Source organism: Carcharodon carcharias, chromosome 1, assembly GCF_017639515.1.
Source record: "Carcharodon carcharias isolate sCarCar2 chromosome 1, sCarCar2.pri, whole genome shotgun sequence".
NCBI classification, from domain to species: Eukaryota; Metazoa; Chordata; class Chondrichthyes; order Lamniformes; family Lamnidae; genus Carcharodon; species Carcharodon carcharias.
The window spans coordinates 50517168-50534296 of NC_054467.1; the positions used below are offsets into that span (position 1 = coordinate 50517168).

The 17129-nt window shown below is 45.2% G+C and overlaps 1 protein-coding gene across 1 annotated transcript; it reads left to right on the forward strand.

Annotated features, from left to right (window-relative positions):
* The first annotated feature begins 5703 nt into the window (after positions 1-5703).
* LOC121271321 (histone H2B.1, embryonic-like) lies at positions 5704-10799 on the forward strand. Its single transcript, XM_041177285.1, has 3 exons — positions 5704-5905; positions 7898-8030; positions 10757-10799. Exons 1-3 carry the CDS (start codon positions 5704-5706, stop codon positions 10797-10799), a joined length of 378 nt encoding a protein of 125 aa, XP_041033219.1.
* Positions 10800-17129: the final 6330 nt, after the last annotated feature.

The following is a 17129-nucleotide window of genomic DNA, read 5'->3' on the forward strand; positions in this document are numbered from 1 at the left end:
AATGTCATGGGATATTTTATGGTCCCTGGAGAAGGCGGGTGGAAACTGTAGTAATTATAGTTTTATTTAGTGTGTAATTATTTAAGAATAATACTTGTTACTTGTAATAACCAATAGGAGAGTAGTATGGGCTACCTCCGCAGACAGTGTGGAGATAGAGTTGGAATTAAAAGCACATATGTAATTGCTGCTGAGTATATTGTAAATAAACTTAATGTTTCCTCTCAAGAAGTGTCTGCAGCTCAATTCTGTTACAAATAGGCAACTCAGCCACCCTAAAACAAACTGGCGATGAGGATAAAACAGGATTGAATAGAAGAAATCAAATTAAAAAGAAATCACCCAGCCATTGTAAGCAATAAGTTACTTTAGAATTGAAGAAGTTACCCTCTCTTAAAATGCTACAATTTGGAAGAATTCAACTTTTTGAACCAAAAACAGAGGATTGGTCTTAATACATAGGATGCTTCACATTCTTTTTTCAAGTGAATGAGATGATGGGGTAAGAAAAGAACCGAGTTATCCTCTTGAGTACCTGTGCGAGCAAAGCCTAGATTTGAAGATTTGATTTGAAGTTTTGATGGTACCCAGTGCCCCAGATTCGAAGAATTTTGATGAATTGATGGACCTCGTGAAGGGGCATTTTCAATCCAAGCCCTCACGCACAATGCAGAGGTTCAGGTTTAATTCACAAGAGAGAGCCCCGGGTGAGACAATTGCATGCTACGTGGCAAATTTGAAGCAGCTAACGGGACATTGTGAGTTCAGTATGACTCTGAACGATATGCTCGGAAATTGTTTAGTGTGTGGTGTAGAAGAGGACACTATTCAGAAAAGATTATTGCCCAAAGTGAATCTGGATTTCAAGAAGGTGTTAGAAATAGCATTGGCTGTGGAAAGTACTGTAAGAGATTCATAAGCAATACAGGGTGTCCAAAAAGGTGCCATCCAACACATCAGGTGGGAAACCTGAGTCGAAAGCGGGGTGAAAAAGCAAGTCTCTGCCGAGAAGCGGGAAGTAGTCCCTGCTAGCCGAAGAATAAAGCAAAAAAGCTTAGCAGCTAAATCAAAGAATAATTTCAATAGAGGCGGAAACAGTCAGTCTTTTAGTAATTGGTAATTTGAAAACATCGAATGCTGCCATTGCCACAGAAATGGACATATGATGAGACAGTGCAAGGAAAGATTCAAGCAGGCTTGTAAACAAAAGAAGAAGCCCAATGAAATCTACAATGTAGAAAAGCCTGAAGCAACAAATTCTGACATTTACTCATTTAATTTGTAAGTTGGAAAGACAGAACCAATGTTTGTCACAGTGAAAATAAATGGCAAACCTGTTATGATGGGAGTAGACGTGGGAGCTTCCACTACTGTAATTGGGGAACATACTTTCAGATATTTGAATTATGGTGAACATTAATTTATTTTGGAACAAACAACAGCCAAGCTAAAAACATACACAGGTGAAGACATTCAAGTAAAAGGCATAAGCAGAGTAACTGTCATTATGGAAGCCAACTGGCAAAGCTACCAGTATTGGTATTGAGAGGTAGAGGACCAAGACTTCCAGGGTGAAATTGTCGAAGGGAAATTAACCTTGATTGGCCACTGAGATTCCAAAACAAAGCTGGAAGTGTTCCTGTTTTGAAAAAAGGAGTGTGTAAGGATTCAACAACCTGAAGAAATGCAGGCTGTCTTAAGCCAAAACCTGGAAGAACAGCAGAAGAAACTCAAAGAGACCCTGCTTGATGACAGAGTTCGAGGCAAGGTGAGCAACCTTTGCAGGGAAAAAGAAAACCTTTTGAAAGATCTTCACACATGACAAGATTCCCTCAGGTCAAAGTTTGTACACCTGGAAAAGTATGAAGAGAAACAGGCAGAACTCAGCACTTCTGTGAACAAACTGTAGAATCAGTTGGCAGAGAAGACATAACAGTGTTCAATTTTCCAAGAGGCAGAAACAAATACAAAAAAGAGATGGAAGAGCTGAAGAATCAGCTGAATGAAACCAAAGAGTCATTGAAAGTAAAAGTTGCAGAATTTTCCAAAAGCAGGAAGCTAATGAAATTTTGGGAGACTCAGCCACTGAGCTCAGACAAGTTGAGCTTGCACCTGAGAGAAGCCTGGCCAATAGTGAAGTCAAAAAGAAGGCATGTATAAAGAAGATACAGAAATATTAATAGGGCCTTACCCCTGGCAGCATACAAATATACTTTTGTACATAGGCCTGGTAATCAAATCGCAAACGCCGATGCCCTTAGTCGTTTGCCTTTACAAGAAAATGATAAGCACGTCCCAGCTCCACATGAACTTGTTTTACTGTTAAATTTCTTAGATTCCTCACTCATTTGTGCTCAGCAGATCAGAGACTGGACAAGTCAGGACCCAGTCCAACCTCAAGTACGAGAACAAGTGTTACATTGTTGGTCCCAGGAGCCCGTATCTGATTAAATGAAACCATACTTCAACAGAAGACATGAAATAACCAGTCAGAATGGCATCCTATTGTGGGGTGCACCAGTGATAGTTCCTTCAAAGGAAAGGGAGCTACTTTTAATTGAACTCCACAGTGCCCATCCAGGAAATTGAATGAAGGCTATAGCATGCAGCTATCTATGGTGGCCAGAGATGGATGGCGAAATAGAGATTATGGTAAAGTATTGAGTGCAATGTCAGCAACTGCAACAGCAGTTGCCAGTGACAGCTCCATTACGCCCATGGTAGGCCCTGGGTGCAGATACACATTAACCACGTTGGACCTTTCCTGGGAACAATGTTTCTGCTAATTGTCGATGCCCATTCACAGAACCACATTGCAGAAGAGGCCCTTCAGCCCATCGAGTCTGCACCAACATGTGAGAAACACATGACCCACCTACCTAATCTGATTTACCAGCACTTGGCCCAAAGCCTTGAATGTTATGACGTGCCAAGTGCACATCCAGGTACTTTTTAAACGATGTGAGGCAATCCGCCTCCACCACCCTCCCAGGCAGTGCATTCCAGACTGCTACCACCCTCTGGGTAAAAAAAATTTTTCCTCACATCCCCCCTAAACCTCCTGCCTCTCAACTTGAACTTATGTCCCCTTGTGACTGACCCTTCAATTAAGGAGAACAGCTGTTCCCTATCCACCCTGTCCATGCCCCTCATAATCTTGTACACCTTGATCAGGTCGCCCCCCTCAGTCTTCTCTGCTCCAACGAAAACAACCCAAGTCTATCCAACCTCTCTTCATCACTTAAATGTGTCATCCCAGGCAACATCCTGGTGAATCTCCTCTGCAACCCCTCCAGTGCAATCACATCCTTCCTATAAGGTGGCAACCAGGACTGCAAACAGTACTCCAGCTGTGGCCTCACCAAGGTTCTATACAACTCCAGCATGACCTCTCTACTTTTGTAATCTGTGCCTCAATTGATAAAGGCAAGTGTCCCATATGCCTTTCACCACCCCACTAACATGCCCCTCTGCCTTCAGAGATCTATGGACACACACGCCAATGTCCCTTAGTTCCTCAGAACTTCCTAGTGTCATGCCATTCATTGAATACTTCCTTGTCAAATTACTCCTTCCAAAGTGTATCACCTCACATTTTTCAGGGTTAAATTCCATCTGCCACTTATCTGCCCATTTGACCATCCCGTCTATATCTTCCTGTAGCCCAAGACACTCAACCTCACTATTAACAACCCAATCTTTGTATCATCTGCAAACTTACTAGTCCTATCCTCCACATAGTCATCCATATCGTTTATATAAATGACAAATAATAGGGGACCGAGCACAGATCCCTGTGGTACACCAGTGGACACTGGCTTCCAGTCATTAAAGCATCCTTCTGTCATCACCCTCTGTCTTGTAGAAGTAAGCCAATTTTGAATCCACTTTAAAAAATTACCCTGTATCCCATGTGCATTTGCCTTCTTTATAAGTCTCCCATGAGGGACCTTGTCAAAGGCTTTGCTGAAATCCATATAAACTACATCAACTGCACTACCCTCATCTACACACCTGGTCACCTCCTCAAAAAATTCAAACAAATTTCTTTGGCATGACCTCCATCTGACAAAGCCTTGCTGCTATCCCTGATCAAATCTTGCCTCTCCAAGTGGAGATAGATACTCTCCTTCAGAACTTTTTCCAATAGTTTCCCTACCACTGACGTGAGACTCACTGGTCTGTATTCCCTGGCTTATCTTTACAACCCTTCTTAAATAGCAGAACCACATTAGCTGTTCTCCAGTCCTCTGGCACCTCCCCCGTCATCAGAGAGGAATTAAAAATTTGGGTCAGAGCCTCTGCAATCTCCTCCATTGTCTCCCTCAGCAGTCTGGGCCACAAATCATCTGGACCTAGAGATTTTTCCACTTTTAAGCCTGCCAACACCTCCAATACCTTGTCACTCCCTATATCAATTCAAAATGGTTGGGTGTATATGAGGTGAAGTCACCAATGTCGGGCGCTACATTTGAGAAACTACGTCAGCGTTTTGCCATTCACAGACTACTAGGGGTAATCGTTTCAGATAATGGCATGGCATTTATGAGTGCAGAGTTCCAATGGTTTATCAGCATCAACAGTATCACTCATGTGAAGACTGCATAGTACCACCCTTCTTCAAAGGGATTGGCCGAAAGGGCGGTTCAAACATTCAAGGCAGGCATGTAAAAGCTAACTGGTGATTCCTTGGAAACTAAGCTAGCACGCTTTCTTTTTCATTACAGGACTACCCATCACACAACAACGGGTGCCACACCTGCGGAGTTATTGTCGAGGCGCTGTCTCAGGCCGAGATTAAACTTCATAATACTGAATTTAGAGGGCTCAGTGAAAAGGAGTCAGGGAAGCCATAAAACTAGACATAATTGGCATATTGTGAAAGGAAATTTATTGTGGGGGAGTCGGTATATGTGTAAAACTTCAGGGAAGGACCAAAGTAGTTACTGGGTGAAATAAGTGGTGTCTGAACCTCGATCTTACCACATGGAAGTGGAAAGCCGGATCATTCGTAAACATGTGGACCACTTAAGGAAGACAGAGGAAAGTCATCAAGATATGGTTTCACCAGTGACCATGACCAGGTCTGCATTTCCTGTTGAAGATGCTCAACCCAGGACTGCCATGTCTGATGTTCCTGTAAAAGTTGAGGATACAAAACTGCAAATGCCCACCGAAGCACCTGACATTCAGGCAACTCTGGAAAAGGAGGTACCTGATGAAGAATCTGAAGTTGTGGACCTGCGATGTCCCACGTGTATCAGGAATCCACCTGAATGACTGAACTTGTAAATTTCTGACCCAGTGTAAATATTATGTTGTCTTGAAAAATATGTATTTATAAATCTAACGTGTATAACCAAGTTAAAGGGGGAGGAATGTAATAATTATGGCTTTGTTTAGTGTGTAATGTACCTTTAAGAATAATACTTGCTAGGGAAGATCACATGATCTGTAGTACCCAATAGGAGACTATAACAGGCTATCTCTGTAGTCAGTGTATAGATAGAGTTGGAATTGAAAGCACACGTGTAGTTGCTGCTGAGTATATAGGAAACAAACTTAATGTTTCCACTCAAGAAATGTCTGCAGTTCAACCCTATTTCAAATAGGCAACTCGGTCACCCTACAAGAGAAACGTGAGGCGGAATCATCCCACATTTGCAGTAAGTGAGATAGTGGGCGTGTAAAAGGGTTGACGAGATGAAAGTGCAGGTATCCAAGAAGGACGTCAAGAAAGCGCACAAAAAGTTGCCCGCGAAGGGCAGCAAGAAGAGGAAAATATCCAGGAAAGAAAGTTACTCCATCTACATCTACAAAGTGATGAAGCAGGTTCACCCCAACACCGGCAAGTCCATGAGAATCAAGAACTCATTCGTGAATTATATTTTCGAGTGCATCACGGGTGAGGCTTCTCACCTCGCCCATTACACCCATTACACACTCGGCACCCAGAGGATTGGTGGAGACCAGAAATCTGCTGAGTCTGAGTCAGATGAGGAGTCTCTGGACTTGGTCATATCTCAGTTGCTGGAACTGCAAAGGCAAGCTCAGGAACATCAGGAAGGGATGTCTGCTGCACTCCTCAGATTGCAAGGCACAATGGAGGAGTCTAACCGCCTTCAGCCTGAGATGATAGTTCTGGCATGCAAATGCACCAAGGTAAACACTGGTAGGATGGCGACCACCATGGAGACCTTGGCCCAGGACATGTGTCCTGCACTCCTGTGTGAGCTGCACTCTATTGCTGAGGCACTTGCAGGCATCTGTGAGTGTCAACATGGTGGGGGGGGCGGGGGGGGGGGGGGGGGGGGGGGTTGCGGTGGGGTGCTGGGCATCTCAAGTTTACTCCAGTTGTCCCTCCCTCTCAAGGAGTAAGCCAGGCACCCTTAGGAAGGAGGATCAGTAGACACACATCCCAGGGCCATCAATACAGGTGACTTGGGAATGTCCAGCCCATCCAAGTCCCCTCTTCCTGTGACCCCATCATCTCAAGCTCCATAGGCAAGGAGTTGCGCCTGCCCTGTGGCAGGACTCTGAAAGTAGGCTGGGGCCCTCCAGTCCTCAGTCCTCCAGAGGATGCCAGCAAAGGTCATCACAGGCAACAGGGTGTAGCAGTCAGGGGAGCACCAAGACTCATTGACTCACCGATGTTTACAGTATAGAAGGAGGCCATTCAGCCCATTGTGTCCATGCCAGTCAACAAAGATCTTACCACACTAATCCCATTTTCCAGTGCTTGGCCCTTAGCCCTAGCGGCATAGTTAGAAAGGTCAAGAAGATTTAGTTGCACAATGTCGGCATGGGTGTTAATCACTTAATGTTGACCATTGTAAATAAACTCCCAAGAATGCCCCTGTGTCTATAGTTCCTTGTTCTGATGAGCAGTGTTTGTGTCAATCAAATGTGAAACCTTGGTTCCTGCACAAGATAAAGGCAGGTGTCTCAGTCCAGGGCTGAAGCTGCCATCAGCCCCTGTGCAGGGATGGTCCAGCTTCACACTCACTGGGCACATTATTGTTGCCTGCACTTTGATGGTGCTTGTCATTGCTGCCAGAAGGTAAGTGGGTAGGTGTCACAGAGTTCTGTCATTCTCTCTGTGTGCTCTCAGCACCTTTGAGGTGGGGCTGGCCCCCCATTTCGTCAGCAGCTGTGAAAGGTGACGCTGTGCTCCTGAAGGGGACAGGTGCTGAAGCCTGACAAAGGATCAGATGCATTTAAAGTTTCACAGCTGCATCTCTATGATATGACCCTGATCACAGAGCGCACAGAGTGAGATACCTATGAGCACCCTGTCTCTGAGTATCTTCTGCCATTAAATTAATGAGTGGCAAGATTAATTAGAAGTCACTTTTATCCATGTTGTTTTTTCAAGCAGATAGTGTTGAATGTACAGGCACTAAATTAGTGCCAAAGTTAATATTTTCTTCAAAGAAAATGCTGGCCATGAATGTATATATGTTTTAGTGGGATTTCAATTATTTTTTTCATATATCATTCCACATTATACTTCTGAATGTGTATGACTATACTAACAAAGAATTATGTTTTTCTGTTAAATAGCCACTAAATCGTTCACTGTTAGTCAATCCATACTGATGACTACATTTCTGGAAGGTTTGAAGGATGTTATTTACAAATGATTATGACTCGTGGTCAGACCATTCAGCAAAGAGTCTGAATTATACCATAAAAGGAGCATCAAAGACCAGTAACTTTTGCTTATTTGGTTTTGTTGGTTGATGGATAGGGGTGTAGTCCACCAACAGAAATGATCCAATGATGTGTCATGGCAGTTCATTTATTACTCTGAGGGCACTCCAACCCTCTTGAGGGCTCTGGAAACTATTCTGCAGCATAAATAAATAACAAAGTGTGTCCTTGTATTCTTTACCAGGGAATAAAATAGATCAACTGAAGGACAAGATTTCCAAAGCAAATGCCTGCACTCAATTTCCTGGTGAAGCGTTGATTCGAGGTCATTTCTCTAGTTTGGCAAGAAATTTAATGACCTATCATGTGTGGTCAAGGTAAGATCCCTTCTCACAGACACACTTCTCAATAACTATACCATCGCCAACTTCACAACCTTAACACACATTAGAACATAAGAAAGAAAGAAATAGGAGCAGGAGTAGACCATATGGCCCCTCAAGCCTGCTGAGACATTCAAAATGATCATGACTGATCATCAGCCTTAACTCCACTTTTTTGCCCACTCCCCATATACCTTGATTCCCTGAGAGACTAAAAATCTGTCGATCTCAGCCTCAAAGTTATTCAATGATGGAGCATTCACAACTCTTTGGGTGGAGAATTCCAAAATTTCACAACATTTTGAGCAAATAAATTTCTCCTCATTTCAGTCCTAAATGATCACCCCCTCATCCTGAGACCGTGCCCCCATGTTCTAGATTTCCCAGCCAGGGAAGACAACCTCTTAGTGTCTACCTAACAAGGCCCCTCAGAATCGTGTATGTTTCAATGAGATCACATTTCATTTTTTTAAACTCCAGAGAATATGGGCCCAATTTACTCAGTCTTTTATCATGAGCTTACTCTCTCATCCAAGGTACCAATCTAGTAAACATTTGATGCACCACCTCCAATGCAAGCATATCCTTCCTTAAATGTAGAGACCAAAACTGCCCACAGTACTCCAGGGGTGGTCTCACCGAAGTCCTATACAATTATAGGAAGACTTCCTTATTTCTGTACTCCAAGCCCCTTGCAATAAAGGCCAACATGGCATTTGACTTCTGAGTTGCTTGCTGTACCTGCATGTTAACTTTCTGTGTTTCTTGTACAAGTGTATTCAAGTCCTTCTGAAAAGCAATAATTAGAAGTTCCACTCCTTTGAAAAAATGTTCTGCTTTACTATTCTTACTACCAAAGTAAATAACTTCACATTCCCCAAATTGTACTCCATCTGTTACTTTGTTGCCCACACAGTTAACTTGTCTACTCTTTGTAGCCTATTTCTGTCCTCCAGGGTGCTTACATTTCCACCTAATTTTACATTGTCAGTAAATTTAGATACATTATTCTCTACCTCTTTGCCTAAGTTATTAATATAGAATGTAAATGGGTGAAGCCCCAGCACTGATTCCTGTGGGACTCCACTAGTCACAGCCTGACAAATGGAAAATGGGCTGTTTATCTCTTCTCTCTGCTTCCTGTCTGTTAATCAATCCTCTATCCATGCTGATGTATTACAGCCAACTCCATGAGTCCTTGTCTTGTGTGGCATCTTATCAAATGCTTTTTGGAAATTCAAGTATACCACATCTACTGGTTCCCTCATTATCTACTCTAGAAGTTACATCCTCAAAAAACTCCAATAAATTTGTCAAACATGATTTCCCTTTCTTAAGACCCTGTTGACTTTGTCTGACCAGTAAATGATTTTCTAAGTGCATGGTTAAGACTTCCTTAATAATAGATTCTAGCATTTCCCAATAACTGATGTTGGGTAAACTGGCCTGTAGTTCATTTTTTTTATCTTCCCCTTTTCTTGAATAATGGAGCTACATTTACTAACTACCAACCTGCTTGGGCCATTTTAGAACCTAGGTAACTTTAGAAAATCATAATCATTGCATTCACTATTTCTGCAGCTATCTCTTTTAGAACCCTAACTTAATCTCATATTTTATTTTGTTCCCTTATCAACTTTTTGGTGGCCCTTTGCTGGCTTCAAAAACACTCTCGGTTCTCATGTTTACTACTATTCTTTGCCATATTATAAGCATCTTATTTTAATTTAATACTATCCCCAATTTACTTCAAGTCACAGATAAATCTTTCTTGCTGAGTTTTGTTCTTTTAAAGGAATGGATTTTATTGAACATTTTGAATTATGTCTCTAAATGTTTCCCACTGTTTGTTTATTGCCATATCTTGTAGTCTATTTACCCAGTCAACCTTATCCAATTCCCCCCTCAAAACCTATATAATTGGCTTTGTTTAAGTTTAAGATTCTTGTTTTGGGCAGGGGTTTGTTGTTTTCAAACTTAATATGGAACTCAATTGGTAATTATGCAGATCTTTTACTATGAGATTAACTCTGCTTTATTGCACAAAACAAGATCTAAATTCCCTAGTTAGTTCTGTAATGTATTGCCGCAAGGAAGTGTCGCAAAAGCTTACCTAGCCATCTAGAACTCATCTTCTCCAAATGATCTTTGCCAATTTAATTGCTCCAGCCTATCTGAAGATTAAAGACTCCACAATTATATGTTGCTTTTATTACAAGCTCCAATTATTTCTTAATTAAAGCAAAATACTGCAGATGCTGCAGACCTTAAATAAACAGAAAATGCAGAAAAACTCAGCAGGTCTGACAACATCTTTGGGAAGAGAAACAGAGTTAGTGTTTCAAATCCAATATGACTCTTCTTCAGAACCCGACCTTCTTCAATTTCGAAGAAGAGCCATAATGGACTTGAAACGTTGATTCTGGCCAGGTCTTTCTGTGCATGATCATTATGGGCGTGTTTGGTGGCGAGATCGGGATTCTTGTGAGAAGGCCCTAGGCGCGTTTCCTGACTACGTGAATCCAAGAAGTGAATGTCTCCTCCCACCATCAATGGCAGGCTGCGTTTCCTGCCATTGAATGTCAGGAACTTAATTTGAATGCATTTGCACTTTATTATTGTGGCCACATACCAGAATCACCCCCACCCCTGCTACGTCAAATCTAAATCCCACATCGATGTGTTTTTTTGAAGCTGTCATTTACATCTGCCTTGAAAAGGTGTGCACCTGGTGACCAGAACTTTGAGGGGAACTTGAGGTAAGTGCACACAATTTTACGCAGTCAAGTCTCCACAGCGGCTTCTTCGTGGTTGGCTTGTGGTGCTGAGGTAAGGGCGACAATGCTGGGGAGAAAGGAACTTCACCGTAAGAGTTTCAGTGCAAGAGGGGGGAAGGGGCAAAGGGGAACCTCAGGGCAAAGATGACAGTGCTGGGGAGAAGGGAAGCTTGGGGCAAAGGCCACAGTGAAAGGGAGAAGGGAAACTTGGGGCAAGAGTGACAGTGCAAGGGGCAACATGGCAAGATGGACTGAAGTTTGAGCACAAACACATGCTGGGGGTGGGTGGGTGCATGGGTGGGAGGAAGAAAATAGCCAGGCAAATGCCAAAATGTCAAAGATGAGCACTGTTCCACAGCTGAGACTGTCTAGCTGGAGCTCAATTGAGATGCTTGGAGTCAGGCTACTTTAAGTAATTGTGCTCATTGAAGCAGCACTAATTCCTGACAGTGCCAATGATTATCCCTCCACTGTTAACCCCTCACATGCACACTTCAAACTTGAATGAGTGCTATGATGCTGCAGAACCATTGCGCGACTGGGCAAGCTTGAGGATCCTGTTGGGAAAGGTGGCCAACGAACACTGATGGAGTGGTGTGCTCCTAGTCCCTAACATTATGTTTAAGTTGACATTGAAAAGTCACCCTCTTGGTTCATGTAAACTGCAAAGACTTCAAGTGCATGTTAGAACAATGCCTGCGCCTGAGGTGAGAGTTCAGGGTGCAGTCGATTGGCTGAAGCTGTTGTCACTTGGTCATGTAGTATGGGGAGGTGCTGGGTGGGGGCATGGTGAACCATCATGCACATTAAACACTAGGCATCTATGTGGTGGCCTGGACTCTCCGGCATATGTTAAGGGGCCTTGAGAGGCAGCCACATGTGATGACTTGACCAAAAATGTTCTTTAGGAGACAATTGCTGACACTGGCATCTCTCTCTTTGAAACTGCAGTAAGGAGGCCATCAGGAACATTGGCAATCTCACTGTTCTCTAAGGTGCTGAGAACATACGGGGTACATCATGGAACCCAGTGACACTTGGGTACGAGATTCTTGCAGCATCACTAATGTGGAAAGTGACGTTGAAGCCGGACATTCACTGTGCTCAAAAGGTTACACACTGTATAGGGGGGAGGCCCTGGGCTGCGACACTAGCCTTCATTTTGTGCAGGAAGCAAGGTTTCACATCTGATTGACACGAACAATACTCATCAAAACAAGGAGCCACAGACAAGGAGACATTCTTGAGAGTGTAATTATAAAGCTCAACATTAAAGTACAAATGCCATTGTTATGCAACTGCATGTTCTTGACCCTGCCTTAGTGCTCCCCGACATCCACAGTGTAGGTGGATCTTGCCTGCTCACTGCTACGCCTGTGGTCTGTGATGGCTTGGCAAGCCTCTGGAGGGCCGAGACCTGGAGGGCCCCGGCCTTCTTTTGGGGTCCTGTTATGTGGCAGTGGCACCCCCCTCGGCCTGCAGAGCTGGAGCTGCTGGGGTCACAGGAAGAGGAAAGTTGGATAGTTGGAACATTTCTGGAGTAACCTGGGTGGATGGCCCTTGGGTGTTCACCTGCTGATCCTCCTCCCTATGGATGAGTCCTTGAGAGGAAGGGGCAGCTGGAGTGAGCTGCACCCCTCTTACATTAATACTGATGGATGCCAGCAAGTGCCTGAGCGATGCAGTGTAGCTCCTGCAGTAGTACAGGACCAATATCCTGGACCAAGGTCTCCATGGCTGCCGTCATCCTATCAATGTTGACCTTGGTGTATTGGCATGCTGGCGCTAACATCTCAAACTGAAGGCAAATGGATTCCTCCATCGTGTCTTGCAATCTGAGGAGTGCAGCAGACATCCCTTCCTGATGTTCCCGAGCTTGCCTTTGCAGCTCCAGCAACTGAGGTATGACTGAGTCCAGAGGCTCCTCATCTGACTCAGACTCAGCAGTTGTCTTGCCTCCAGCAGTCCTCTGAGTGCCGAAAACCTGAGAAGTCCCTGCCTCCACCTGCTGTGGATCAGATAGTGCAATGTGCTCACCAGATTGTGACCCTGAGGCTACTCTGAAACTCGGTCCCACCGAGGTGTTTGTCTCTGCGGTTTTCTTCTCAATTTCAGTGTCTGCGGATTCCTCCTTTGTTGTGTCCTTAGGGCTGGAGTTGAGGCTTGTGGATCCCCTCAGCTGCTTCCAAGATGTCCCTGCGAAAGCAAGGAGAGATCATTTGTACATGGCAGGAGACTGCGGAACAGGGGAACTCACTCACAGGTTGTCTGATGGATTTTGTAGTGCTGGATCCTCACTTGGTTGAGCACTGCCTACCTCACCATCAACACAGGAACGGTCCAGCTTGTTGTGGGCCAGCTGGATGACTTCATTTTCAAATCTGTGAGGATGTTGATGTTGGGCATTCCTTCACCAATCTGCAACCTCTTTTTTTTTGTGTGCCAGCTTGTCCTGCATGAAGACAGATGGAAAGAGTGTAAGCAGCATGCCTGCCATGCCAGTTGAGAAGGATGCTTGGCATGTGTGGGTGGTGAGTGTGCCATGGACAGGATGAGGACATGATCTGCAGGGAAGATGATGGTGTGTTTGATAGAGTGAATAGTGACGTTCCTTGAACTGGCAGTGAGTGAAGGCCCTGTGGATGTATGATGGGTTTGTGAGTGTGTTAGTTGAGAGTGATGAGAAGATTGAATTACCTGGCAGAATGGAGATCATTCATCTTCTTGTAGCATTGGGGTGGCCATTCCCTGTTCGAGGGTGTTGGCACCGACCACCACTGGCACTGGCTCCCATGCTGCATTTGTCACCTTGAATGATTTTCTTTCCCAGAGCGGGGATAGAGGACTTTGTGACGGGCCTCCGCTGTACCTAGTAGGCACTCAAGGGAGGCATCCCTAAATTTGGGGTCAGCATATTTCCTCCTTTTAACAGCCATCAGTTTCCAGTAGCTTCCCATCCCTTGAAGTGTGCTAGCTGTGCTGGGGTGGCCTTTAAATATGGTACCTAATTTACTGAAGGCCTGAGCTGAAGGCAGGGTGGGGGGAATCAGAGGCTACTGCGCCAGTGATCCAAAGTAAAACCCATGCCTCTCAACTTTCTTAAACAAAGTAGCTGGCGCAAGATGCGACGGAAAAATTGCCATTGCCATCGGCAGGTCACATGCCAATTTCCCTGCCCAATATCGAACTTTACCGATTTCTGGGACAATTCCATCCTCTGCTTCTCTCTCTAATTATTTCTTCCTTCATGCTTTGTCCAAAAGCATCACAACTGTTAGGGGGCCTATAAACTTCTACCACCGGCATTTTCTTGCACTTGTTATTCTTAATTTCCACCTACTTCCTGACCAAGATTCTTTCTCACTAATGTCCATTGTTGTCCTTTACCATCAGGGCTACTCCTCATCATTTTCCATTCTGTCTGACCTTTCCAAACGTTGGAATATTAATTTCCCAATCTAGGCCACTTTGTAACCATGACCAGGATTTAACGGCCCCGCTGCGGCATGTCTCCCCCTGGCGGATGTGGTGAGCCATTTCAATCCCTATTCAGTTTGGTGGGCAGGAGGGGCCATAAAATCCTGGCCCATGGTCAGAATTTTCCGCTTGTCGGGTGGCTATGCACCTGACCCCAACAAACGTAAAATGACGCACGATATTTCAGTCGGCGGGAGCCTGAACTGTGCCTGCCATTAATTTAGAGGCCAGTTAAGGCCCTTGACAACCCAATTGTTGGCGATTTAATGTTGCCCAGGCAATTTTTCATTCACCACATGGGCAAAACAGGCAGGCGGGCAGTCCACAATTTGCAAAACCTCATCCACAGGTGGGATAAAAAGGATCAGCAGCATTGTCATTGTGAGCAGTGAGGAATTTTGGAGCTAAATTGCTGCTGGTGACTTACTGGTACTTGTCAGCTTAATTTCTGATCGGGGCTTCATTCTTAGCATTTCCATGCATCATTTAAGGACTCATTGGTGTCTTCAAGACTCCCTGAGGATTCAGACTGTGTGGACCCTTCCAGTTATCAGACAGCCTTCCCTTACCCTGGTAATGGAGATTGTGGTCTCCACTGGAGGCACCTCATCTGAGGAGGAAGACAGAGGCAGGATGGAGAGGAAGCCAGGTGTCCTGATGCAGCTCCAGGGAAGTGATCTGTGGGAGGAGAGGCACAGGCACAAGGGGCGCAGGGCCATCAGGAAGTCCAAGGCAGAATGGGCTGCAGAAGATGTGACTATCCTGCAGCCAGGGTTTACAGGCAGTGATGCAGCTACCTATCCAGGGAGACTGTGACCTCCTTTTGTCAGATGATCGGGCCTGAGGTTAGCTCCGACTGTGTGGGTGGACACCCCATGCCAGTGACTCTGAAGGTCACAGTGGCCCTCAACTTTTATGTTTCTGGCTCTTTCCAGGGATCAGTGGGGGATCTGTGTGAAGTCTCCCAATCAGCTGTCCACAGTTGCATCAAGCTGGTGACAGAAGTTCTGATCAGGCAGGTACTGACATTCATTCATTTCTGTACGGATGAGGCCAGCCAGGCTGAGTGAGCCAGAGGCTTTGCAGTGATTGCTGGGTTCCCTCACATCCAGGGTGCCATCGACTGCGCACATGTGGCCAGCAAGGGGCCAACAGGTTAGCTGGGTGCCTTCATTAACAGGAAGGGATTCCACTCCATGAACATGCAGACAGTGTGTGAGCACTGGATGTGGATTCTGCAAGTCTGCTCAAGGGACCATGGCAGCTCCTATGACGCATATATCTTGAGGCACTCGCAGGTGCCAAGGCTTTTCAGTGCTCTAGCCCGACCGATGGATGGCAGCTGGGTGACAAGGGCTATCCCTTGAAAAGGTGGCTCATGACACGTCTCCACCACCCAAGAACAGAGGCAGAACAGAGGTACAGGAGGAGCCATGCATCCACAAGGGTGGTGGTAGAGAGAACCATAGTTCTTCTCAAGATGTGCTTCCAATGCCTGGACCATCAGACTGCAATCACACTGCAATTCCCTCCGGAGAGGGTGTCACTGATAGTGGTTGCATGCTGAGCTCTCCACAATCTGGCACTGGCAAGGCAGGACCCACTGGAGGAAGAAAATGTTGATGCAGCTGCACAGGCCACAGATGATGAGTCCGGTAGTGAGTCAGAAGAGGAGCACGGTGAGGAGAACACTGAGGGCGTGGAGGCAGACCTTAGAAACTTCCACAGAGGCAGAGACACCAGGGACAGCTTGATCCAATACTCCTTCAGCTAGGCTGCCAAATAAGGGCTACCATCTCATGCCAGGGCTGCTGCCACCATCATGGATCGCAGAAATGGCCCTTCCCTTAGCTCCCAAGATACAATCAGTGCCTGTGCAATAAAGTTTCGAGCCTCCCACGTCCAGCGTTACTTAAGGGCCTACCCTGCACCTACAAAACAAATGAAGTATACTCAGGCCAATAAAACAAAAACAAATGTAATTTAATTTTGGAACTCATATTATTGAACAGGACAATATCCGGTGTTCCAAAACAAAAACAGGATTACCTGGAAAAACTCAGCAGGTCTGGCAGCATTGGCGGAGAAGAAAAGAGATGACGTTTCGAGTCCTCATGACCCTTCGACAGAACTTGAGTGAAGCCAAGAAAGGGGTGAAATATAAGCTGGTTTAAGGTGTGTGTGGTTGTGGGGGGTGGGGGGCGGGGGGGGGGGGGGGGGGGGCGGCGGGGGGCGGAAGTGGAGGGGGTTGGTGTGGTTGTAGGGACAAACAAGCAGTGATAGAAGCAGATCATCAAAAGATGTCACAGACAACAGAACAAAAGAACACATAGGTGTTAAAGTTGGTGATATTATCTAAACGAATGTGCTAATTAAGAATGGATGGTAGGGCACTCAAGGTATAGCTCTAGTGGGGGTGGGGGGAGCATAAAAGATTTAAAAATATTTAAAAATAATGGAAATAGGTGGGAAAAGAAAAATCTATATAATTTATTGGAAAAAACAAAAGGAAGGGGGAAGAAACAGAAAGGGGGTGGGGATGGAGGAGGGAGCTCAAAACCTAAAGTTGTTGAATTCAATATTGAGTCCGGAAGGCTGTAAAGTGCATAGCAATCAGTGCCAAGCGCCGCCATACACACTCGACCTCCCCCTCCAGCAGCACTGCCGTACCCTTTTTCAAAGCTGCGCATGCCCCCAGTTTCATTTTATTCTTCGTCTCATCTGACGCCTCAACAAGAAACTTTTTCTCTTTCTCTCAACTGCTAAGGAACGCAATCTCCAACAGCTCATCGACACCAACACCCATCTAGGACCCTCCACCCCTGCCTGTCCCTCTGTC

Coding starts and splice junctions, on each gene's coding strand:
- LOC121271321 (XM_041177285.1), top strand. CDS start 5,704: ATGAAAGTGCAGGTATCCAAGAAGGACGTCAAGAAAGCGCACAAAAAG. Junction 5,906..7,897: donor TATTTTCGAGTGCATCACGG/GTGAGGCTTCTC, acceptor ATTCTTTACCAG/GGAATAAAATAGATCAACTG. Junction 8,031..10,756: donor ACCTATCATGTGTGGTCAAG/GTAAGATCCCTT, acceptor TGCCTTGAAAAG/GTGTGCACCTGGTGACCAGA.